Here is a 26714-nt window from a genome sequence, read left to right as displayed (position 1 = left end):
TATATACTTTCTTTCGTATCGAGTTTATTTGTAAATTTAAAAATCTAAAACAGAACTATTACATTTCGTATGCGTCGGTACATAGGTTTTCATTCGGAAAGTTGGCAAAGCATCGCAACTCCTCTCATGACCCAGTGTTCCGATGGTCTTGCGGTAGGTAAAGTCATAGCGATCACGAAATTGGTCGAATGTCCTGTAGTTGACAAAATTCCGCGTCGCTCGCTAGTTTTATACACTGGACAAAGATAGGTGCTTCCTTCTTTAATGTCATCTTTCTTCACGGGAATCAACCATAGGAGAGGAACATTTTCGTAAAGCACTTTTGGTAAACTTTCATCCAGAACCATCTGTTCCATGTTGAATCGCGCACCGTCTAAAAACAATCCGTACACGTAGACACCGTCTTCCGGATGAGAGCGGATATCGTCTGGGTGGGTCGTTTTCAATACAACGAAATCGAAATACAAAAGGTCTATGGGTATTTGATATTTTCTCGCGTAATTTTGTCGGCTCCCGGTGAGAAAAGCTTGGGTGAAATAAAATCCGGAGATCCAGTAAGTCTTCGGCGGTCCGTCCTGGTACCACTTCTGTGGATCGATATATTGTAGAAGTAGAAATTTAAGTATGTACATGGTATTGAAACGAATTCTATCAAAGGAATCAAAGGAATTTGTCCTTTTTTCCTCTTTTATTTTCTTACATGTAAAAACTCCAAGCGGCGCAACAAATCCTGTACATAACTCCCAAGCGGTTTCAAAGACGGATAAGAGTATTGCTTCCATAGTGCAGGTATCTTACTGGTTAGTATCGCGTCGTAAATACCTTCGAGTTCGACAGACATCGTGATAAAGCCTGGGGATAGAATAGGATCGTAAATTATAGTTACATATCGTTTGAACATCGGTGATCAGAGTGTCGAGTGTCGAAAATGAAGGTGATCGATCGAAACCTTTGACGGCCCTTTGAATATTCTCCAAACTAATTTTCACGCAGCGAAGAAGCTTGTTGAATCTGCCCATCTCTTGAACCAAAACTGTGTTCATGCTTTGTTCGTAAGACGTTGGATATTTTTCTAGCGTCAGCGCGAGATCGAAATCGGCAGGCAGTCTGTTCAAAATATCGCTCGCGATGCCACGTACTATCTCGTCGTTTGAAGTTTCTCCGGTACCCAACTTTTCTGTTTCCTGTTACCAACAGATGCAAATTTCTTGTAATCGTCCAGTTCGAAGTTTTGCGTTTCTGCATTTTTAGAAGTACTCGTCTATAAGTGCGTCTATTATCGTATAATGATAATGTTATGATACTATACGAAATGCATGTACAAATATTACACATACAGGGTGAGTCACCCAACGTTTGCACCTCAAATATCTTTGTTGTTTCTAAAGATACGTCAAATATGGTAAGGACAAAGTTGAATGATACGATGGGGCTGACACGATGCCAAAAAAATGGTGTTTTTATGTCATTTTTGTAAAGATATCAAGGTCACCTTAACTTTTTAAAATGGAACCACCTTTTTTAAACACCTACAATGATAGTCCCTTTCATTAGGAATTCAGTGACAATAATTATTCCCAGGTTATTCAAGGTCACAGACAGAGAAAGTTACCATATTTTACGTATCTTTAGAAACAACAAAGATATTTGAGGTGCAAACGTTAGGTGACTCACCCTGTATATATCTATTATACGAGGGTTGGAACTTTAATACTGGCAACTATTTATTTATTAATAATACGAAAATGATACATGTGTGAAACTACTACAGTCCTTCAATATACATAGGTACCAGCATTGTCAACAAGTCGTTGTCAGCGATGTGGAAGTCGCAGTATGCCATTAGCAGCGCTTGTTCTGATGGAGCGATCTATTGCTTGCATAATCTTTGATAATCTCGGGAACAGTTAGGAATCGAATGAGATTAGATCGGTAACTCATAGAGGGCTATCTTTTTCTCGCCATAACGCATGTGCTTCGATTCGGAAGGAAGAGTCCATTTATTGTAAGATAGGCAAGGCGTAATCTCAATTCGCTTCCACAGCAGAGTTGTCACTATTAAAGCTCCAGCCATCGTATGTATAGGTAAATAATAATTATGTAGGTACTTCGATTACGTTTATCCTACGGGCTTACTAACCTTTTCCGATTCCCAACGATCCTATATACATATATACATATATGTACGTCCGGCGTAAGTGCAACATAACACTTTGAAAAGTTAAACGTTCGACAGTGGAAGAAACGGTAAGCACAAATCAATTATTCGCCGTTTGAACGGTCCGACGGTGTTCGAAAAATGGATTCGACGATTAATTTGTGCTTACTAGCTTACTAAAATTTGAAATACACAAGGTATACATACCACGCGATCCTGTAGCGTGAGTCGAGATGCCGTAACAATAAAGTAGAAAACATGACGAAATATGACGAGTAAATACAGCAAGAAGAAATTTCCGCGGAAGCTTTTAGCAAAATACCTGAGTAAGTAGCAGCGACGAAAACAGAGTACCCGTTTCTTGCTGGTCTTTGATAATGTCAGCATTTTCGTTCATACCAAAGACACTCGGTGCAACGATCAGAGGCAAAGTCCTCGTGTATTCGACGAATGCTTCGTGTTCTCGAACGGTTGGACAGTAATATATAGTCGAGGTGTCGTCAAAGTAGTACATTTCGTTGGAGAGTAGTTCTCTAAAACGCCATTAAACGACCATTAAACCGATTACCGAAAAAAAAACACAGAACACACATACGCGCAGAAAGGGCTCACTTGCAATAAAATTTTGATAGTATGGTGTTGAGAGTTCTACGATCCCACTCGTCGGTCACTCTGCCGCCATAATTGCATTCACCGGTTAAATATTTGATCGCGTCGAATCGAACGTCTTCGAACTGATTGAGGAATAGATGCAACTGTAGTACGCTGATCCGTAGATCGGTCTCGTTGAACTCGTACATGATGTTCCAACCGATGGGGCCGAATTTTCGTCTTTCTTGTACGATCGCGTGGAAGAAGCATAAGGAATAGAGAAGCTTTTTGAAGTATTCGGGCTGAGAGCAAGATTCGAAAAAGTCGGGATCGCTGAGCGGATCGTTCGTATAAGATCTGAGGATGTTGGCTCGGAGCCCTTTCGGTGGCTCGTTCGTCATCTTGACGCTGTTTTCCAAAACGGAGGAAGGAAAGTGCTCGGAAGGATAGCTCGTCAGCCACAGTCGAAACTCGGAATGAATAGTATCGGGCATCAAACCCTCGCAAATTTTCTCCAAGGTGGACATCCAGCTGACCGCCAGGTGACAATTTTGCAGGACGACCCAATTACCGACCATCACGGCTTTCTGAATCGTCTCTTCGGCAACCGGTCCTTGACCTGCCGAATAGAACGCAACAGGTAGATCCAATCGAGTTCTACAGTTCTAACTCTCGAGCTAATCTACGAATCTGTATGTACCTTGTCCAAGAGAAAGGTAAAACAGCCGATTCGCAGAGAATCCCTGATCATCCGCGAACGTGAGCAACAACTGTGCAGGATCCGTTCCAGGCGTCAACACGAACACCAGCGGAGTACAGCTATTCGAATCGGCATAAGACGAAGCGAGATCGAACGGCGGTGGCTCGACAAATTGCGAACCTAGTTCCGCTGAAACATTCGATTCGATCGTTCTTCGCACACGTTCTGCGAATTTTACGGATTTTAGGTTAACACTAGGTTTACGGAGCATTAAAAGTGAGTATTTTACATTACTTTATAAAAATAAGAAGAATGTGACTATCCAAATTTTCAGCCATTTTTTAAATAATACACAGGGTGTCCCAGCTAACTTGACCAGCTTGAATATCTCGCTTAGTGTTAGTAATAGAAAAAAACGTTATAGGGCAATATTATCCTAACCGAAGAGGCAATATAATGATTCGGAAAAAACTTTTTTCAAGGTCATTGTTTTCTAGATATCAAGGTCATCAATTTTTTTTTAATGGAACTATATATTTTTTTTATCGCGATTTAATAGTAGGGGTGAAGACCTCTTCAATGACATATTATGCAATGACGTTCGTGCGACTTTAGGTATGAAAAATCCAGAAAGCATTACAGGTATTATCAGTGATTAATTTACTACTCTGATTGGTTTGGTGTTAATGGTACACTAAATGGTAAAAAATATGCCAATTTTTTAACTGAAGATTTGCCTCACCTATCGAAAGAAATACCATTAGCTCGACGGATCGAGATGTGGTATCAGCATAACGGATGTCCGACACGAAACACAAGTATAGCCCGTCAAATATTAGACGAAAAGTTTCCTCAATGTTGGATTGGGCGAGGCGCAAACGTTTTATGGCCTCCGTGGTCACCTGATCTAACTCCGATAGATTTCTTTTTATGGGGAACACTTAAGAGTATTGTTTATGAACATGTTCCAACAACAGCCGAAGATATGAAGCTGCATGTTCCAATATTAGCAATGAAACTATTAGAAGAGCCAGAGAATCATTTATTTTCCGTGTACAACAATGTATTGCAAACTATGGTCATCATTTCCAACATTTATTGAAATAGAGTAGTTCAATCAAACCAATTAGTATAGTAAACTAATCACTGATAATACCTATAATGCTTTTTGGATTTTTCATACCCAAGGTCACACGAAGGTCATTGTATAATATGTCATTGAAGAGGTCTTCACCCCTACTATTACATCGCGATAAAAAAGATATATAGTTCCATTAAAAAAAATGGATGACCTCGATATCTAGAAAAAAATGACGTTTTTTTCTATTACTAACACTAAGCAAGATATTCAAGGTGGTCAAGTTAGCTGGGACACCTTGTATACCTAAGGAAATAAGTTTGTTGACTAATTCCACGTAGATGTATCTTCACAATCTCAATAATCGTAAATTAAAAATATTAGAACCCGTCATTTTGAAGGGACCCATAAACCTAGTGTTAAGGGACCCAATTACTGTGCTTATATTAATTATCCTTATTTTTACAGCATAATGAATATTAAAAGAAAGCGATATATAACATATTCAATGATTTTAATGAAAAAAAATGTAATATCTCTTTTTTATAATTAATATAGGCACAGTAATTGGGTCCCTTATCCTGCTATCGCGAGATACCTTCGACAAAAATTTGTATCGCTGGAACGATCTTGTCCGGACGAATACATCTCAGCACCAACAGCCTCTCGAATGAGTTCAAGTTGGCATACGGCGAAGGGATCGGGCTGTTTTGCGGTTCTTTCGAGTCGAACAAGTTTTTCCATTCTCCGGTGTTGGCGGTGAAGTCCTTCCGAATCCCCTGTACAAATGATGCCCGAACAATGAAAAATTGGACTACCACTGCCGCGCGGAAACTCGTCTTCGACGACTATCTCTTCGGGATACGTACCGTGAAACCGTGTACTTCGTCGAGATTGCACAGTTGGTTCCATTGTTTGGACGGCAGCCAATTTGTCGGATTCGCGTGTGGATTGTCGATACTGATTCCGCCGGTCAAGAGAAACATCCACTGCGGCAAGGACAGTTTCCCGCGTTGCTCGATCAAATTGATCGTCAACAGCAACGAGAACAGTAACTTGTCCTTCTCGAACAGAGATCGGCAGACGTTCGTGTAAAGGGAAAAGGTGAAATACTTGATCAGATCGGAAAGTCGTTGTTCGACGGTTTCCGCTGGTTCCGTGTTGTCGATGGCCATCTCGTACAAATTCACGAACCACGGCAACGAGTATTGATACATTGGGTCCACGTTCGCCAGCATACCTTCGCGATTATTAAAACGAGCATTTATGTATCTACAGTCTGTTCCACAAGAGCGTGGACGCGATATCTGCAAAATTTGATACCCAATACAGCAAAGATTGTGCCAGTCCAAACATACAATGTCTCCTCTAATACGCAATATCCCCAATTCTCTTAGTATCATTTCTGTCACTGAGAAGTTCAAGTCATTTCGAGATGAGTGCCGTGTACGCTAAATGGAAAACGGTAAACGGAATGGAAAACAGCGAATGGTGTCAACGTGTTGGATTGGCCAGTCCCCCGATGCCAATCCAATCGAAAATTTTTGGTCTCTCATGAAGTACAAACGCTAGTTCGCCGTATTCGAGAAATATGGAGATCTCTTCCTGTCTCATACGCTGCAAAGCTGGTTGAAAGTATGCCCAGACGTTGTGAAGCAATAATCGCCAATGATGGTGATTCGACACATTAGTACAACCTTTTTTACAGAAAAGATTTATTTGCACTCAGATATCGCGTCCACGCTCTTGTGGAACAGACTGTATGAAGAATCTTGCATATACTCTGTACTCCACATGATTCTACATAGACTACGATAGGATACGATACCGGTGGTAAAGAAAAGCACAGTCGAGTGGACCGCGATAGCGGTGTATTGCAATCTAGCAGCATCGATCGATATCTCCGTTTGTTCGGCGGCTGCCTGCTTAACTTGTATGTCGTCGCTCAAATTTTTGGACGACGTTAAAACTTCGATAGCCTCTTCGTCCTCCAATACATTCCCTTCGGCTATCGATAATATTTCCAAGATTTTGTCCTCCGTTTCTTTCAGAAGTCTGAGGAACGTTGGAAAGCGATACGCACGATCGATGGGAGAATCTCAACGGTTTCAAGTATCGACTGTGTTTCGAGAGTAACCAACCTTTTGTTCGTAGCTCCCTGTACGATCAAGGCATTTTTCTCCGATTCCAAATCCGGTCGTTCTTTTGCCACCACGATACCCAACAATTGATCCTCTAGTCCAGTGGTCGTTATCATAAAGTTCAATAGCGTCACTTTGACCGCTATCTCCGGTAAGTAGTGCGGATTTCGTAATCTAGTGGTGATGTACAATCTGCGAACGAGACAACCCGAACACGATTTTTTTCTTTCGTGGGTATTAAAGTACGCAAGGTAGTGGATCGTCTGTCCTGCGTGGAAATACCTACTTAAAATCGGCGTTATACTCGACGATCGAGTCGCCAAACTTTATACAAATTGCTCCGCCCTGTTTGAACGTCTCTTTCAGTAGAATCGGTTCGAGAACGGCGTCTATTTCTTCGCCGACGTGTTCTAAAAGCACAGGTTGTCCAAACTGCACCGCGTTCTCCAACACTCGGCCGTAATCGGGTTGACTCAGACGGATAATATTTAAATTATTTTGTCTTTCCATATTTTTGATCCATCTGTTGGCTTGTCCCTGGGGGTCTATGATCAGTGGCCATCTTCTCGCGTTTCTAAGTAGTCGACGCGAATAAATCAACCCGACTCTCTTTTTCTCTTTCTCTCTATTTATTTATCTATCTCTGTCTCTCACTCCTTCCTGTCGGATCGGAATTTGAGTGCAACGTTTGCAGGCACAATTCCATGCCAAATTGGGGCCGAACCTTGGCTTCGTTGTAGAGGGCAGGTCGGCCGCACTAAGTCCTAGCTCTACCAGTACGGGCAACATCGGAGTAAACCTTGCTGTAGAAGGACAAATAGAATTTTATTTGAATTTCTAAGTTATATAATTTTTAGCTTCATATATTTTCAATAATTTAATTCCGTTTCCCCTTCTACAGCAAGGTTTAATCTTAGAACAAGGTTAGGTTCACTCTTAGTGCGACCGAACTGCCCTCTATAACGAAGCCAACGTTTGGCCACGATTTGGTCTTGAGTTGACATGGAATTTTGGTTGCAAACTTTGCACTCAAATACCGAGCCTAATGTGGAAATAGATCGGAATTTGTAGACAACTTTTGGTGGCGAGTTCATAGCAAACTGCTTACTAGGTTCACTCTTACAATTGTGTGGTCGACTTTCAGCACCAACCGAAAAAAGAAACCCGAAACGAAATTCATTTGGGAAAACTTACGTGACGATAATACCGTTATCGACGGAATACGCGTCGCTCGGTAAACCGAAAATGTTCCAAGATCTTATTAGAACTGGATCTCCGAGGATGTCCCGTAATTGGAACTCTTGAGTGCAAATCACTTGCAAGTCGGTGCAACGTTTGATCCATGTGGCGATCTGTCGAATACGAAACGTCATCGTGAAAGGGCCCATGTATGCTACGACGCCCGACGCGATCACAACGTCTCCCGTCAATCGATGGTACCTATCGAGTACGAGATAGAGAGAAATTTCATTCGGTTATACTCGGACGTATACATATGCGCAAGTATGTACAACCAGCGTGAACATCAGAATATGCGATAGAGAAGATCGCGAATCGACCTACCTCTCGCCTAAAGCGCGCGCAGTTTCCGACCAACGCGTGTATTCTCCGCCCAATCCGCCAATTAAATCCTCGGCGCGTTTCAATTTGGTCTCGCAGTCGGTTACCTTATCGGACATGGCTTGAAAAGCCGCCCTCCGTTGTTCCAAAAGTTCTTCCAGGCCCCTTAATCTTTCCTACAGAAAAAAGACCAAAAAAGAAGAAGAAGCAACATTGATATGTAGAACGGAACAGGTCGGAAAGGTTTACTTAGTTCAGAGTATGTCTTCCCGTAATCGATTACGAACCTGCACTTGGCGCAATTGTTCCCGTTTTTCCTGCAGAGTGCTCATAGCGTTGTCGTAAACCTCTTCAGCTTCCGCGAGAGCCCTTCGCTTCGGGGCGACAACTTTCGATACTTTATCGTACTCCGACATCGCGTACACCCATCGGCAGAGTCCCTCGCACGCCGTCGACACCTTCTTGACCTTTTCGGGATCAAAGTCCGGATTGGTCAGGTATTGTTTACGGATTTTATCGATCACGCTGTCCGGTATGTTGTCCTTGTCGAAATTGAGCAAAGAATCGAGAAACTTTGCGTCGCTCAGCATTCGCAACGCCGCCTTCCAATAGTCGTCGGCGTGCGTACCGTCGGGTTGTTGAACTCTTTGAGGTTTCACTTGCTGTACGGCGCGCGGCGTATCATGGAAACGGAAACGAGTACGAAAACGAAAACAGATAAATATTATTCTATGTGTATAATAGCAGAAATTAACGCTAGGTTTACGGGACCCTTCAAAATGACGGGTTCTAAAATTTTTAATTTACGATTATTAAGATTGTGAAGATACATCTACGTGGAGTTACTCAACAAACTTATTTCTTTAGGTATGTGTTATTTAAAAAATTGCTGAAAACTTGGATAGACACATTCTTCTTATTTTTATAAAGTAATGTAAAATACTCAATTCTAGTACTCCGTAAATCTAGCGTTAGTAGAACGGCGAAACGACAACCTTTAGAACGCAAATGGTCTCGATGACCAGTTTAACTCCGTACGGTGGTTGTTTCATTGCCCTAACTATAGCTATGTCGGCGGTGGTCAATGTATCCAAAGCTGCTTGAGCGCGTTTCAAGATCGGCATTGCTTGGGCCAAATCGGCGTCGCACTCGGATTTAATCGCAGACGCTTCGCTCGCGTAAACCTGTAAGTTTTCAAACACCAACGACAATCTTAGAAACGGAATAAAGTCTGAAGAAATTCGGAAGAAATTTCGATCGTTTCTTCGAACCTGGGCTGCGGACTCATCGATTTTCACGATCCTTTCGAATTCTGCCACCTCTTGCCTTTCCTTGTCCACGTCGAGCAGCATCTTCTCAACGTCTTGCGTGGCGATGATCAATTGCGGCTGCAACGATCTCAGAGTCTCCTGCATCGTCGCGACTTGATGTTGCGTATCGTCCAACTGACTCAAACCAGCCTCGTATCGAGTCTTTGCCGTGGTTATCGCCCTGTTTGACGTTGAAGAACAATGAAATCCAACAAAGTTATGGTTCAGCGGGTGTAATATCGATTAATATGCACATAATTACGATTTATCCGGTAAATTACTTACTCGCGTTTCTTCCCTAGCAAATCTTTGAAAGTGTTTATCATTTCCAGATAGGATGTCGGTGTGACGTAAACGTGTCTGTTCAATCGTACGAAAAACTCGGTGCTCAGAGTCTCAGTGGACACGTGAAAGAATTGGCACATGTCGATTCCAGCCATTCGTTCGTGATCCGTCAAGTCGATCATCGACAAGAATCTGGTCGCGACCGCCAACAGAGCGTCTTCTGGCCACGGCTGCGGACACAAGTCAAATCAAGTTCAAGGTCAAGTCAAATAGTTTCTATTCTATTCTATTCTACTCTATTCTATACTATTCTACTTTACTGTACCTAGGTAGCATGAGATCTACAGGGTGTTCGACTACAGGTGCCAGAAAAAGGGGTGGTTCTCTAAGACAATATAAGATCATATAAAAGACAACCCGACCGACAGAGATGTATGTTCCGTACGTCACAGAGGGCGCGACAGTCTCGTATCATGTGACAGACACTCCGCGGGCCTCGCAAGAAGTCACCTGGCAGAAATTCAGCAGAAATGCGGATGTAAATCGTTGGATGTAACCGTGGATTTAAAAGTCACTCCACACTAGTGTCGAGAAATTTTATAATTGATTATTTCCAGTATTTCTCGAGAAATTTAAATCGAGGAAAATTCTTATGAATCTCGTTTATTTTGTAACATATTTTCTGAAATGAATTTTCAGTTAACTCAAATTGCATATTACTAATCAATCGCGTACGTATAAGCATATCTACAGGCAGCATATCAATGCCTACGTATGCATGCTTGCAATGTGAAAACTTATAATAATTGTTGCGTATGCATGTCGACGTGAGGTAATGCACACCCAAAAGGACACCCAATCTTCAGCAACTTTTGGATGTTCTGTATACGATAAAGCCAACATCCACACAAAATGAAAGACATTTTTCTACGGCTACAGATTTTGTTACAAAAAAAAAGAAGTAGATTGTCTGATTCTACATTAGACGCATTATGCTTCTTAAGAAGTCATTTCAAAACAAAAGCGTAATGTTTCACTTTATAAGTTTGGTTTTAAATAAATAAATATATCGTTTATATTTAGCGTCTATTTTTTCCTTGTTTTTAAAGTTATGTACATATTGAACAGGAATAAACACTGAGTTAAAGTTTTTTGCCCTTTCGATAAATATTATTAACGATATTCCAAATATTATAAGTTTCCCAATTTTCGAGAAATATAGTCTTATTTCTCATTTCTCGAAAAATGAAAAATGTTGAGAAATCAGGAACACTACTCCACATGCACTTCCGGGTCTAGCCGAATTATGAGCTAAAGTTGATGACGTCAAAACCTAACCATTAGGTGCGAGCGAGGACCCCCTTTGATGTGTGACTATAGCGCGCCTCTATGACGTACGCAACCGTACACCTCTGTTGGCCGGGTTGCCGCATTTTAGGCGGGGATTTTAAATTGATAATAACTATAAAATGAAGCCGAAATCGCAATTCTTCATTTTCGTCTTATATTGCCTTGGAGAACCAGCCCTTAAATATTCTCACACTTGTAGTCGAGCACCCTGTATAAGAGTATGCCTACGTGTAATTAATACGCTCAATTTACCGTGTTCCTACCTGGAGCCAGTCGATGGTGCAGCAATTGACCAACGCTGGGAATTTTCTGATTCGATTTCGGAAATTGTTGCCGATCGGCGACATTACTACTACGATGTGCAACTGATCGCGAATTATCTGAACGAAGAGATTGAACAAAGCCACCGCGCTCCCGTCCGTTTGCAAGGACCGATCGCGTTGTCTATCTATTTGCTTCATCTGCTCGGATATCTCCGCAAGTTCATCGGCCATGAATATGTTTGGTATCTAATAAGAAATAAGAGGACTAATCGCTCGGTGGAATCGATCGCATTTTATCGTATCGCATCTTTAGGTTACCTCTCCGGAGTTGAGCATATTGCTAATGTCCTCCAAAAAGCTCTCCTCCTTGATCTGAGTATCGGAGAAGATGAAGGTCGAGTGCAGTTCGGAAGCAGTGACGCGCTTCATAATTCCCTTGACGTCTTCGTGCCACGCGTGAGCTCCATATTGTTGAGTGACTTCGACTTGGAAGACGTCGTAGTCGCTTATATGTGACGCCAATCTGGTCAACGACTGTCTTCCCGAACCTCCGACACCGACGAGAAGAGCGTGACTTCGTGGTTGTTTGATGATGCGAGAGATGCGAGACAAATGCTCGATCGCGAATCTAACGTGTTCCATGAAAATGATTCGTGAAATCGTTCCTCCGACACGAGATCAGTGTTTCTCGTTGCTTAACCATAGCACTCCCAAGAGGGGGGCTCGTCGAATCCACAGGTTAGAAAACTTTGAATTGGGACCATTTTTCTTGGGTGAAAATTTCTCAAAAAATTATTTGTAGTCGGTTGTACATTTAAGTTTAATATTCCGAAATCCCGTTGCTATAGGAAAAAAACTGCAGTGCATGGAAAGGAAAAACCAGGCCACACATCGGGTTGTCAGTACAGCGGCCATGACGCGAAGCGGTACCCAACGCTCCTTTTATCTCCACAAAATAACAAAAATAATCCCAGAACTGAGAATCGAATTACAGAACTAATTGGCACGTAATGATGCAGTATTTTCAGTTACAGTCAAGCATTCAATGCAGTCCCCCTTGAGACTCCACGAGTGCTACAGTTAATCTGTATCTCTAATAGTACCAACCGGAACAAAACCAAATTCATCGGTTTCCTGCTCATCGTGTTGTACTCGGACAAATAAGTTTCCACCGTTTCTCGCAACACCTCGAGGTCGGGCACCTCCTGGTAGAGACGAGCATCCATTTTTGCGTCTGCAAAGTCGCAGTACACCAAATTACGAAGTTCCAGCTCGGTGATAGGTTGACTTGGTTGGTCATTCTGCGGAATACCGGAAATACGGTAATAACGGCTACCCGAATCAAATCGAGAACAATCGGATATCCGTAGAAATTGGCCTATCGTCGATCGCTTTCCGTTCGCTCACCGACTTTTTCGGGGGGAGTAGCTCCTCGAACAGATCTTCTATAACCACGTCCATACGATTCTTCAAGGTAACGCGTATTTGTTCCACTAGCCAAGATAAATCTTCTTGATCGATCAATCGATCTCCAAACACTCGGAGTACTTCGTGAACCCAGAGTCTTCTCATGCTTGTTAGAGTCGACATTGTCTCGGGAACTGACAGCAATACACCCTAAGGACGGATGGGTCATTCGAGTCGCTAGGACACCCAAATCAAAACAATCCAAACCAAAACAAACCAAACCAAACCAAACCAGACCCAGACTCAACTCAGACCTGTATGACTCTGGAAAAGTCTCGAAGATTGAAGACGTAGTGGCATTTCGTGGGCGTTGGCAGCAGATTGCAAACGCTTTCTTTGTACACGTCCAACGTAGCTAGGACAATTTCGTCGATGCACGGATCGAATTCTTTACTGAAGCCTCTACGATACGATGAAAAAATTGTCAAATAACCTGGGAAAAATATCGATAGGTACGATGTAGAGATTCAAAGGACAATCGAACCTTGTGTCGAGATGCCAGAGAACGATCTTGCTAAATATCATCGTCATTACCATGTCCTCGAATTCCGATATCGTTAGGACGACAAAATGTCTCTTGAATCGTGGCGTAACGTCCTTCCCACCCTGGACAGGCGGAGCCATCGCGCACATCAGCTGAACGTCGATCAGCTTCACCATCGACTTGTCTCTTCTATCGTACCTGCAATGAACTCGACGATACTTACAGGTCTTACGGCTCTGGTCTCCGGCCGGAGTGTGGCACACTCGCAACGCTAGAGCCGCATATACACGAGGATTGCAAGGGTCCGGGAGTCCGCAAACCATTTCTCAACAATGCAAAGATGGGCCTTTCCCGTGGTGAAAAGATAAAAGATAAATCTTTAAGCTTGCCCTCTCAAAAGTCCTACTTTTGCGTTTTTTAGTCGTAATTTGCAATATTCTAGCGTTGCGACACTCTTACTCGAGTTTCTCCCAGCGGCCGTTCATGGCGTGACGATCGCCGGAGAGCCTAACCTCGTCACTTAACTCCTACATTCCGCCGAATATTCCAAATTTTGCCTAGGAACCGCAAAAATAGGACTTTTGAGGGGGCTAGCGCTCTAGATTTATCTTTTAGCCAAAGGCTCATCCTCGTGTACGTATATGCTGATCTATTTAGCGTTACAGTGTACCACATTCTCACTCGAGCGGAGACCAGGGCCTCACGGGACATCGAAATTCGAAGTACGAGCGAGCATACCACTCTCCATGATCCAGCCACTGACGTAACAGCTCGATGGGAGGTTGCGCGCCGTAAATTTCCTTCGAAGGCATCGAAAGATCATCGACAAAGACGATCCAACGTTTGCCTATGGGTGCACCGTACACACCTTTCCTTCTCCTGTCGAGTTTCGTCAGGATCGTGTCTTGGGTCTGGTTCGCCGTAGTTTGCGCGGAAAAGTTTATGATCAGCGGCTTGTTCACCGCAGGATTGTTCTTTTTCAGTAGAAAGTCAATTATGTAAACAGACTTTCCTGTACCGGTCGGACCTACGAACAGCACCGGCTTTTCCTTGTTCGTCAACATTCGGAACAAAGCCGTGTACCGTACCGTTTCCACCGTCGGCACTATTATCTGATTCACGGGGACGTCGCGAGGAATCGACGGTCCGTCCAATAGTTCGTCGGTCCATAATCTCCACTTTCCTTTACCCTGCAACGAGAGATTCGATTACTCGTTTACCTATGATAACGAAAGCCTCTCGACTCGTTTCTTTTCTTTCTCGCTAGTCTCACCTCCTTGATGAATCTGTAGTCGAAGACCAATCCGTCCCGTGGCATCAAAAATATATACGGCTTCAGAGGAGGTTCTATCGGCTTTGGCAATCTAAACGTTTCCATCAGGTTCGGAGGGAAATCTTTCTCGAGAAAACCGCGATAAAGAACGCTGAATTGTTCCCTGTACTGTCCTTTCATCGTCCCTCCTAGAGCCCAGATACACGAGAAGAAAAACGAGCCCTGAAAACGTTTCGAGAACATTTTGGTTTCGGTAGCACATACAGTAAAGTCTCGATCTAAACGGACCTACACGATCTTAGTCAGTTCGCCTATCCCCTCCACTGGGGGGCATACTCGGTCGCCGAGCAGTGTAAAGTGTAAACATTCTTTATTTTTATTTATTTCTGGAATTTTTCTGATTAAGGGGCTATTTTGGTCTAGACTTTCACTTTTCTGATCTTTTTAGGGAATCTTTTAGGATCATTTTCACTTTAAAAAATTGTGAACATTCGTAGAGTATAAATAAATATGTATGCAAATTGCCGATATTAAGAAACTTATATTTTTTTCTTTTTTGTAGAAAATTTCCTAAAAAGACCAGAAAAATGAAAGTCTAAACTAGAACACCTCCTCAAAATGACGTTAACACTAGGATTCTAATATTTTTAATTCACGAATATTGAGATTGCGAACATGGATCCGTGAGGAATTATTTAGCAAATTGATTTCTCTAGGTATATATTACTTAAAAAATGGTTACAGATTTTGATAGATATATTCATGTTATTTTTATAAGGAAATGTAAAATAGTCATTTTTAGTGCTCCGTAAACCTAGTGTTAATGTAGTATGTAGTGCGCTTTCGGCCGCCTGGTCCGTGTTTACACGTTTCTACATTCGGCAAGGTCGACAAGGTCACAAAAAAAAAAAAAAAATAATAGCTCTACTCACGAGCTATGTCGAAGCACGGAGGATCCGGTTTAGATCAAGACTTACACAGTTCCTACGATTCGGACAGAATTGCAATCGCGTTTCAAATTAACCTCGACTTGTGCTCGAAGATCCAGCTCGCTGATATCCTTTGCTACCTTCTCGTCATAGTATTCGTCGATGAAACAATCCATCATGTAAGTCAGAGAACGCACAAGATTCGCATTCGGCATCGGACATATTTCCTGTTGCACGACAAACAACCGGAGAGTAAACATGCAAGAGAAAGAAAAGAAACAAATAAATTTTGCTCGGAAGGCACACCTGAACGTCACTGTGCCGTAACCAGTGGAGCAAGGGATCGCAAAATCTTCGGAAAAGCGATCGATACAAATAATTTTTGAACCACTCGTCCATCACCGATGGAGTATCGGCTATCCAAGATTCAAGAAACGGTTCCCAGCCCAACGCTCCCGGCTCCATGTAGATCATGCCTGGATCAGACGCCGTTCCATCGATTTCGTGAAAATTGTGCCGTTTCGTGGACAAAACGGTTCAAATAAATAAGTGTACAGTGAATTCTCGATATATGTCAACAACACGGGTCTTGCCAGCTCTGTGGCATCTCACGAGCTATACCTCGCGGTAGTGGGGATGGTTCCGCGACGCCTATCATCCAGGCCTTGGCGACATATATAAAGAGATCACTGTACATCAAAAGGAAGAGCTTTCGTACCGCACCGGGAGACAGTGGCCGGCGAGGCCACTTCCAAATCCATCGTTTCGAATATCAGATTCGTGTACGGGGCTAATTGAATAATCTCCCCGCTCATCAAGCAAAGCTTCTTGTTATCGTCGAGCACCGTATTCATACTTTCTATCCAGATCGCGTCGATAGGACCGTCGAAGATCAACCACTTACGATCTTTGCTCGTGGAAGTGGCAAAAGAACGATAACTGATGGCTAGAACGCCGTCGGACCATTCGTGAGAAACTGGATCGAATTGCCCGTACAATTGGCCTAACGTTACGGCTTTCGGATTGATCGTGAAAATGTCCACGCGATGCTCGTTTATCAAATTCTACGGGAACACGGGAATGCGATTAAGGATCGATAATATTCGAATCTGATGCAATCTCGCCAATTAACCTTTTGCCTTATGCCTTATGCTCCTTTTAATTGCGTATGTCGTTCAGTTCTTTCTACTTAAAATAACATTTCCGAACCGAAAATATATTTTAGTAAGAAATTCTGAACAACAAAGGCAAGAGGTTAACTGAGAAACCTACTCGCTCCTCGCACAGCTTTAGCGCGTCCGCCAGAACTTTGTAAGCTGAAGTTTTTCCACCGAATGCAAGCCCAACGATCATGAATCCATGTCTGACGATCATCATCTCGTACATCTGTTGTATCTTTTCCAAAAAGACTGGCGTGCATTGGAGATTCAATGCTGAGCACGCATCCTGAGCGCACGCATTTAGATCGGTGTAATCCGGTTCCGGCAGGACACGGATACGCACATTGAACAGCGGTACATCTTCGCTCAGGAATTTCGGCAAATTAACGTCTTTGATGCTGCGCAACACGATAATCTCTTCGTCCTGGTCAGGGTACTTTATCTTGAGATTGCCAGCCGCTACGAGAACCGATTTCACCGCTCTCATCCCGTAATCGTAATGATTTTGACTGGACAGTTGTTCGGAACAAAGTCTGTACGTGGTCACGATTTTCACCGACAGCGGGCGTGCTTTATAGAACCCGTAAGAGTACAACGTGTTCTCGCCTATCAAAGCGTAATCGGGAACCTGAAACGATCTCGTTATCTGTACACGCCAACCAACATACTTCCCTTACCGTTTCATTCCGAACGATAGAACCATAGAATCGTTATCGTTAATCGTCGTTACCGACCATCATAGCAACCGGTCGAAACAGCGCCTTAAGATTATCCGGAAGTTCGCTTCTGCCGGCGTAACCAGGATTCATCGTGATGAATACGGCGCACGTGGGATCCAGTTTGATCTCGGTACCTTCGAATATTATCCGCTCGTCCCCGCTGTTAATGGATCGTTGAATCGTGAGGATTTGCTGCGCCACAACCGACAATACTTCCAAATCGATACGATTGAACTCGTCGAAGCAGGACCATGCTCCCGAGCTTGCCAATCCCTAACAATAACAATTTTAATCGAATGTACATACACGTTTCATTAAATATACAATTCATTTTTCATTCATTTTTCTCTGTCTGTGACCTTGAATGACCTTGGAATAATTATTGTCACTGAATTCCTAATGAAAGGGACTATCATTGTAGGTGTTTAAAAAAGGGTGGTTCCATTATAAAAGTCAAGGTGACCTTGATATCTCTAAAAAAATGACATAAAAACAAAATTTTTTTGGCATCGTGTCAGCCCCATCGTACCATTCAACTTTGTCTCCTTACCATATTTTACGTATCTTTAGAAACAACAAAGATATTTGAGGTGCAAACGTTAGGTGACTCACCCTGTATACATATTATTATATGAAACCGAGTATCGGGCCAATTCGTACCTTAAAAAACTTGCCCAACGCGATATAATCAAGCCCCTCGGAGCAATTGAAAACGACGCATTGTTTCGCTACGGCTTTAGCTAAATCCTTGGTCGTCTCGGTTTTACCCGTTCCGGCGGGACCCTCGGGCGCACCGCCAAGATTTAAACTTAACGCGCTGAACAAGGTTCGGTAGCATCTGTCGGTTAACGGCGTTATCACGAGTCTCGACGTGTTGCCCAAATATTCGTAGGCATATCTCAACGAAGTATTTATCATTGTCGCGACCAAGTTGTCGTCCTGCGAACCAACAAAGATAAAGTAGATGCGGGACAAACGAGAATTCGGACTCGTGCGAGTTCGAATTGGTTTTAAAGCTGTTTTTGAATCGACAATAGTTTCGTTTCGATTTACCTTCCAATAATATCGCAGTTGAGCCAACCACGCAAAGCCCGTCGCATCGTCGACGCGTTGCTCGAACAACGAGCTTACCAGATCTCGGCTATGAACGTCCAACGTAACCAACGCTTCTACGAGAGAGCAGACAGTAAACAATTTGCTATGAATTTACTACCAAAATTTGTCTACCGATCCATCTGTTTCTGTATTAGGCTCGGTATTTGAGTGCAAAGTTTGCAGTCAAAATTCCATGCCAAATCAAGACCAAATCGGAGCCAAACCTTGGTTTCGTTATAGAGGGCAGGTCGGTCGCACTAAGAGCGAACCTAACCTTGTTCTAAGAATAAACCTTGCTTGCAGGAGGGAAAACAAAATTACGTTATTGAAAATATATGAAACTTGAAATTGTATAATTTAGAAGTTTAAATGAAATTCTATTTTTCCTCCTATAGCAAGGTTTACTCTGATTTTTTTCGATATGTACTCGTAGAGCAAGGACTTAGTGCTGCCCTCTGTAACGAAGCCAAGGTTTGGCCCCAATTTGGTATGGAATTTTGCCTGCAAACTTTGCACTCAAATTCCGATCCATCTGTTTCCGCATTTGGCTAGGAATTTGTCGACAAGTTTTGATGCCAAATTCATACAAAATACGGACCAAATTCTGCTCTAAGCAGGATTTGGTACCAAATGGACAAGCCTTTTGCTCACATAGTGTGATACAAACATTGCGCAAAATTTGCTCGAAACAGCATTTGGCTAACTGGAATACATTCTTCTACACGCGTACCGCTAAGTAGCACCGGAAACTTTTTGTTTTTAGTAGTCGTACCTAAAGTTGTTCGATTTTGTATCGACAACTTTCCACGAACTAAATTCACGATTTCGTGCAGCTCGTGCGTACAAGTAGCAACATAATTTTCTAAACTGGCCAAAGATTGCATGAGCGCCTTTGTTACATCGGCCGTCCAATAGAGTTTGCTGACACACAGGATAGTCTGCCCAGGCCAGATCAGAGCCCATCGCGAACGAATTTCTTTTAAGTAGCCATCCTTTGCATTGATCACCTATAACATAGAATACGTGTCGTACTTATTGAAATTGTTCGAAGTGTCGACGAGACGAATCGGTTAAGACTAGGAATCGTTAGGATATCAAAATTGTTGTTCACCTGCGCTCTGACGCTCTTTTTCATGGAGATTTCGAGCTCGAGTAACCATTTCTCCACTTGTCCTCGAGCCGCTTCGGTAGAAATGATGTTCTCGAGGATAATCTCCTCTCCCTCGGACGATCTCATGGCGGTTATCTCCATATCGTAAGTGAAGCTTAGCGTTGCGATACCTTCGAAGCATTTCTTCAGATGCGGTTGCACTCTAGACGCAGATATTCAAATTCACAAATACATGAAAACGTCATCTTTACAACTACACGTGCGTTTGCACACATACAAGTCGATGAATTCCAATGTTCTTACCTCGTGGGATCTTTCGTTTCCGACAATATCTCTAAAAGTTCGTCGTTCGACAAGAAGAAGAATCGAGGGAAATACAACCTCTTCTTCTCCAGGTACGCTGCCAGACCCTTTTGTATGAGATCGAGCAAGTTGGTGCACTTCTTTAAACGATCGAGCATTTTATCTATTCCAATCACGGACATAACTCGAGGATCGGCCGATACGAGTTGCATAATTTCTCTCCAGATCTGTAGATCGCAACGAGCAATGGGATAACTCGATATAGTGTTACCATAGTGTGCAAAATTGGCTAGATCATTTTATTAACAAAATTTTAACTTGTAACTTTAAAAAGAATTAATCAAAAATTGAAATCGTTTTGTATTTTTAAATTTTAAGTTCAGAATCGTAATCAGAGTTACCGAAAACATTCTATTACTACATAAATACTTGTGGAAATCGAGTAATTTTTTCACATACCCGTTCCGCCATTTTGTTTTTTGTAATTTTGACATCAGATTCATATTCAACGGCGCGAGAAATATGGCAATACTAATTTTCAAAAGAGTACAATAATTTTTTGGGTTACGCATCCGCCATGTTGTACCCGCCATTTTGTATTTTGTAATTTTGACATCAGAATCATATCCAACGGCGCGAGAAGTATGGAAATACTAATTTTCAAGAGAGTACAATAATTTTTTGGGTTACGCATCCGCCATGTTGTACCCGCCATTTTGTTTTTGTCATTTGGACATCAGATTCATATTCAACGGCGCGAGAAATATGGGAATACTAATTTTCAAGAGAGTACAATAATTTTTTGGGTTACGCATCCGCCATTTTGTTTTTTGTAATTTTGGTATCAGATTCATAATCAGTGACCCGAAAACCCGCAAAGTATTAATTTTGAACTAAATTGAAGCACATCTTCCTATTTTAGTCGCGATTTGACGATTTTCGACCACTGTGCGTTGACCTAATCGTAAGCATACCACTCCTACAATGTAGGACCTACATACATACTGTATACATAAATCCATAAAAGAACGAAACGTACTTTGTCCACCGCGCTGAATCGCCGACCTTCCTCCGGCATTTGCTGCTGAATATCGGCCGAAGAGAATATCGGCTCGAGATACATCCACGTTGCTTGGACCTGCAGCCAATAATCCATAATGTCTAGCAGCAACAGTAATTTCGACTCCCATTCTCTGCAGGGTTGCAGCGGAGAATCGATCGATCAATCGGGTCGATCGTTGCGACGAGCATTACGACCGACATACGCGTAGAAAACAGGGAAAGAAAGCAAGAATCAGAGAAGCCGATCAACAAGAAACAAGGAACGACGAACAAGAAGAAACAGGAATGGACGCGAGCTCGATACTTACAGCGTCTCTTTTTCGAACGGCCGAATGTAGAGAGAGTTTTTCATTGTTTGAGCTTTGGTCAAGTGATCGTCGAGAAGCAATTGTATGTCGTCGACGCTCGCGATCACGTATGTGCCGGTGTCTCGGTAAGGATTCACCGTGAACGCGATGTCTTCCCAGTCTTCGTGCATTCGTAGAAGGGCCTTCTCCAAGCTACCCTCCTTCGACGACGCTTCCGAGATCCCTTCGAACTTCGGGACGTAATCCAGCAAACCGTAATCGAGAATCTGTGTTCGCCGAAGAATATCGGTTGGACATACACACATATAGCAATATTATATGTAGTTTTCTTGCGAATAGTTAGCGGGAAGATCAGGGAAACGAAATCGACTTATACCTTGGCGAGCGTCATCGACTGATCGACCTTTATGGGGAAACCAACTATCTCGGAAACCAATTCCCAATGACGACTCTTCATCGATGGATTTCCAAGAGTAGTTATTATAGGAATGTGTTCTTTGAACTCTTCGATGCGCGTGCGCACCGTCTCCGCAAGTTTCTTTCCAATCGGCTCTTGGATGGATCTTTCCAGTCTATAAATCGTACGGTAAGCGATTCCCGTAGCCGCGTCGATTTCCTCGGGATCGTGGCTGCCCACCATAGAATTCATCCATGCGTCGTAATTCGTTAAGAACTCGCAACCAGCGTCGTACAGTTTCTTGAATGGCATAAGTTTGTCCGCAGTCTAAAAACGCATCTGGAAAAGTAATTGTACATGCTCGAACCTCGAAAGCAGAAACGACTGACCTCTTTCCGCAACGGATACTGCGACAACTCCCAACCAAATAATTCTTCTTCTTCGTTGAATCTATCGATAGCGTTCATCGCGGCGAACAATTTATTTTCCAGCCGATCAGCCTTCTTTTTATATCGATAGATCTCCTCTATGTTTCCCCAATACTGCAATTCGTCGCACTGCTTTGCGTAGACCTGGAGCTCCCGTTCGAATTGCTCGATTCTTTTTCGCAGAGTTTTCTGATATTCGCCGGTCTTGCTCGCTACTATTTCTCGGTGTTGCTCGAATACCTCGGGCAGCTTGTGATACCTTTGTCGCACGGTACGCGAACACGATTCGTTAGAACGGAAACGTTGGATATTCCCATCGATGAAATGAAATATGAAAAAGATCAACTCTTACGCTTCCTACGTACCATTGAAAAGAAAAATTGTTGGTCTTCAGTTCGACGGGAGTCAAGGTCGAGTAATCGGATAGGAAATTAATGTACATGATGATTTCTCGAAGTCGAGATCTCAACTCGATCGCAGTCTCGGCTTCCGAGACGCGTATAAATTCTCGAAGCTCCATCAATTCCATCGTATTTGCCGGCACGCTGAGCGCTCGATCCACGATATGTTGATAGGCGTCTCCGATACTGAATGCATACAATACGACTAACCAGCAGTTACACGATATGCAATGTACATATAATAATACTTAGACTGCGTATATCTATGAAATTTCGAATTTTTAATGGCAAAAGCCTTTCCAAAACGAATAAAAATGGTACTAAATTATCGCGAATTTTATATTGTAGCATTTTTTGAAAATTTCCATCCGCAGTCTAATAATAATACATGGACGATTGAAACCGTTGCAGCCGTCGCGTCGCCTATAGACAACTACTACTGGCAATTGCACGGTTTTTCGCTGCTGGATCACTTACGCTCTGGATCTATGTTGATAATCGACAATCATTTTAGCCACCAGTTCTTCTTTGAGCCTGCGAGCTGCAGAGGCAATATAATCTATGAGCTGCCCTCTATGTACGACGAAAAATTGAGCGAAGCCGGTTCGATCGAATTCTATCGGTATATGCCGAGATAGACGATCGTAGTGTACAATCAGAGCTTTGAAACGTTCGAATTCTAGAGTCGAATCTCCCTTCAAAAGTTGATAAACTTCCTCGTTGTCCGCGTCGGTCATTAAACTCGTGTATTTCTCGAATTCCTTGATTTGCGATTCGGGACCAATTTTTGCTCTGTCGATCAGCTGTGCAATTTTGTCCGCACACAGCTCCGTAGTATATTCTTCCGAGATCCATGGCTACGGCGATAAATTAAACGATCGATGCGAAACGTTCGCGATTACTAGGTCCGATTGCGACTATAGGTGCATACAGAGAGGACATGAGAATGCTCACGCTCAGGGTTTTAGTGTCAGCACTTTTCTGCATCATCTTTTTAGCCTGGAACAGAACCTGCATCAACTTTTTAGCCTGAACCAGAACCTGCATCATCTTTTTAGCCTGTATTAGAAGCTGCATCATCTTTTAGGCTGGGTTAGAGCCTACATAGAAGAGCCTCTTTTAACACAGAAGTAGCATCCACTCTGGTATTATTTGGAATCCGCTGCTAATGATGCAGGTAGGATGATGCAGGTTCTGGTCCAGGGTAAAAAGATGATGCAGGTTCTGGTCCAGGCTAAAAATTAGACTAGGAGGCAACATTTTACCGGGAACACTAAAATCCCGGGCGTGAGCACTCTCATTTCCTCTCTGGTGCATATACGAGTATACGACACAGATACCTCGAGTAAACTTCGAGAAAACTCCACAGTTTTCTCGGAGAGATCGCTCATCTTTAAAAGCGTTTCAACGCGCGGCAACTCACTTATCACTTCACGCAGTTCGTGCAGCAACGTTGACAACGCTTCGGCGTAAGCTTTAAACGTTGGTTCGAACGCAACAATCATGTTTCTTATCGTCAGCTTTATGTCGAACCCGTAGTATATACTCTACATTGAACAGTGTGACGATGACAATTGAACTTTCGAACTACTCGCATTCAAATATGTCGATCAAATACGCCGAAACACACTTACGCCCGCCTTTGAAATATAATCGATATACTGTTCCATCGACCGCAAACAAAGCTCTCGCAACTGATCCTCCATGATGAAAGCGACGCAATTGAAGAATCTTTTATACCTCGAAATGTCGCTTCTCAAAGGTAACTCGTTCCTTTCGTGAGCCTAGTAAGTCATAGTAGGCGATATGTATGTATGTAATTTACAATAATACGTAGAAAATGCTTTTACGGTAGACCGGACAGACATTTTATTTCGACCGTGTTTATAGCGACATAAAGTACTAGGATAACAGGTACAGAAATACCGTAAACAGTATGGCTTGAACCTTCGGCAACCAATGTTTCGCAAGAGCTTCCCTTGTCCTGCGGCACATTTTCAGGATCGCATCTTCGAAGCTGGCAAGATCGTACGACGTAGCGCGTGATATCAGTTCGCTCTCGTCTATCAGTTTTCTATGGTTGAATTCTCGGTACCAGTAATCGACGATTCGCCGTACAGCAGGACAATACAGGATCATCAATTTCTCCACTTTTGCTCTGCAACTGTTCATCGAATAATATCCTACCGACGCTCGACTTCTTTCAACTTGTTCGCTCGCTCCGAGTACAGTAGTCTGGAAATCATACGCGATCTTAAGTACTTACATATATGTATATTTACGTGCATGTAAATGTATCCGGCGCGAGTAGAACACATCGAAAACTATCTTTAAACAATGTAGAATTGTTATTTCAACGAATTATGTCGAAATTAACCAACAACAATATGTATTATGTATTATGTATTATGTATTATGTATTATGTATTATGTATTATGTATTATGTATTATGTATTATGTATTATGTATTATGTATTATGTATTATGTATTATGTATTATGTATTATGTATTATGTATTATGTATTATGTATTATGTATTATGTATTATGTATTATGTATTATGTATTATGTATTATGTATTATGTATTATGTATTATGTATTATGTATTATGTATTATGTATTATGTATTATGTATTATGTATTATGTATTATGTATTATGTATTATGTATTATGTATTATGTATTATGTATTATGTATTATGTATTATGTATTATGTATTATGTATTATGTATTATGTATTATGTATTATGTATTATGTATTATGTATTATGTATTATGTATTATGTATTATGTATTATGTATTATGTATTATGTATTATGTATTATGTATTATGTATTATGTATTATGTATTATGTATTATGTATTATGTATTATGTATTATGTATTATGTATTATGTATTATGTATTATGTATTATGTATTATGTATTATGTATTATGTATTATGTATTATGTATTATGTATTATGTATTATGTATTATGTATTATGTATATTTATATGTATTCATGGCGTCCCAAAAATGTACTTCCTTGGAAGGGGTGATTGCTGGGGTCATTTGTAGTAACTTTTTCCTTTACGAAAACACTTTCCGCGGCTTTGTTGAGGAGTTATTAACGAAAAACGCGGACCAACCAGAGCGCGGCTTCTGCGGACGGAGTCCGGCTCAGCCAATCGCAACGCTACGCTCAGCTATAGCCGCGCGCCGATTGGTCCGTGTTTTCCGTTAATAACTCTTTAACGAAGCAACGGAGAATTTCGTAAAGGAAAAAGTGACTTGAAATGACCTCAGATATCACCCATTTCAGGGTAGTACAACATTTTTGGGACACCCTGTACGTGGATGCATATATGTAGTTTGCCATTTCGAAGTAATGCGTAAAACAGATCGCACTAAAAGTAAAAAGATAGACGACCCTCATTCAAGGTTACCGTATCCGGCGAACACGCGATCACATATTCCACAACCGCTCTCTTCACGTCCAACACGTATTGTTCTTTTACTTCTTCCACCAAGCGGGACACCGAGTCTTGAAACTTGTTCCGCCATTTGACAGGAACCATGCCCAAGATGCGGCCCAAAAGATCGGTGTCCATTGAGCCAACGTAAACATCCTCGATTCCATGAGTGACGTAATAATAATAACGCAAAATATCTTTATCCGTATCCGTCAACGTAATCGAATTGTCATTCTCAGCCTCCGTTTCGTTTGCTTTGCACCGATCGTCGCATTCGTTCGTTCTATAGCCTGGTTCGTCGTCTTTCGTCCTCTGCCTTTTCCTCAGAATCTCAACGAGCTGCGCACGAAAATTCTCCCTTTTCTCGCAAAGCGCCAGATACTTCTTCATACTTGTCGAGAGTCGATTCTCCTTCTATTATCTCGAAAAGAATGATCCCATCCGTGAAATCCGTTTCAACTTTTGACAAGGAATCCTTTTCGAAAGCCCGTAATTTTAGCGGTCGCACACGCTATACACATTGCACACTAATGTACACGTTTCGAGGCACGCGTCGACGCATCCACTCGATCCTTTGAAACACTACTATATGATCGATTACACACAATCTCCGATTGATCCTACTCGAGAAATTGAATTAACGTATTCTACAGCTAAATGATCATCCAACGAAGTGCTTTT

General features: G+C 42.1%; 1 protein-coding gene across 1 annotated transcript; it reads right to left on the bottom strand.

The window, feature by feature from the left end:
• On the bottom strand, positions 1 to 26566 carry LOC143355606 (dynein axonemal heavy chain 7). Its single transcript, XM_076790575.1, has 45 exons — positions 26007 to 26566; positions 24500 to 24808; positions 24208 to 24357; positions 23914 to 24120; positions 23051 to 23430; positions 22538 to 22759; positions 22134 to 22431; positions 21724 to 22071; positions 21348 to 21613; positions 21017 to 21170; positions 19978 to 20204; positions 19675 to 19876; positions 19336 to 19570; positions 18522 to 18637; positions 18129 to 18407; positions 17484 to 17741; positions 16862 to 17377; positions 16308 to 16653; positions 15896 to 16065; positions 15685 to 15816; positions 14661 to 14882; positions 14126 to 14577; positions 13388 to 13585; positions 13158 to 13305; positions 12844 to 13053; positions 12544 to 12737; positions 11755 to 12064; positions 11437 to 11682; positions 9824 to 10053; positions 9500 to 9719; positions 9224 to 9412; positions 8516 to 8890; positions 8232 to 8404; positions 7863 to 8108; positions 6955 to 7242; positions 6669 to 6860; positions 6356 to 6582; positions 5397 to 5767; positions 5126 to 5306; positions 3450 to 3638; positions 2771 to 3368; positions 2481 to 2691; positions 950 to 1184; positions 701 to 852; positions 1 to 587 (listed from the first exon to the last, which is right to left on the bottom strand). Exons 1-45 carry the CDS (start codon positions 26421 to 26423, stop codon positions 90 to 92), a joined length of 11787 nt encoding a protein of 3928 aa, XP_076646690.1. The 5' UTR covers positions 26424 to 26566; the 3' UTR covers positions 1 to 89.
• Between the last annotated feature and the right edge of the window lie 148 nt (positions 26567 to 26714).

The sequence above is a fragment of the Halictus rubicundus genome, chromosome 7, assembly GCF_050948215.1.
Source record: "Halictus rubicundus isolate RS-2024b chromosome 7, iyHalRubi1_principal, whole genome shotgun sequence".
Classification (NCBI taxonomy): domain Eukaryota; kingdom Metazoa; phylum Arthropoda; class Insecta; order Hymenoptera; family Halictidae; genus Halictus; species Halictus rubicundus.
Note: the sequence above shows the minus strand (reverse complement) of the source record. Positions and strands in the feature narration are given on the sequence as shown.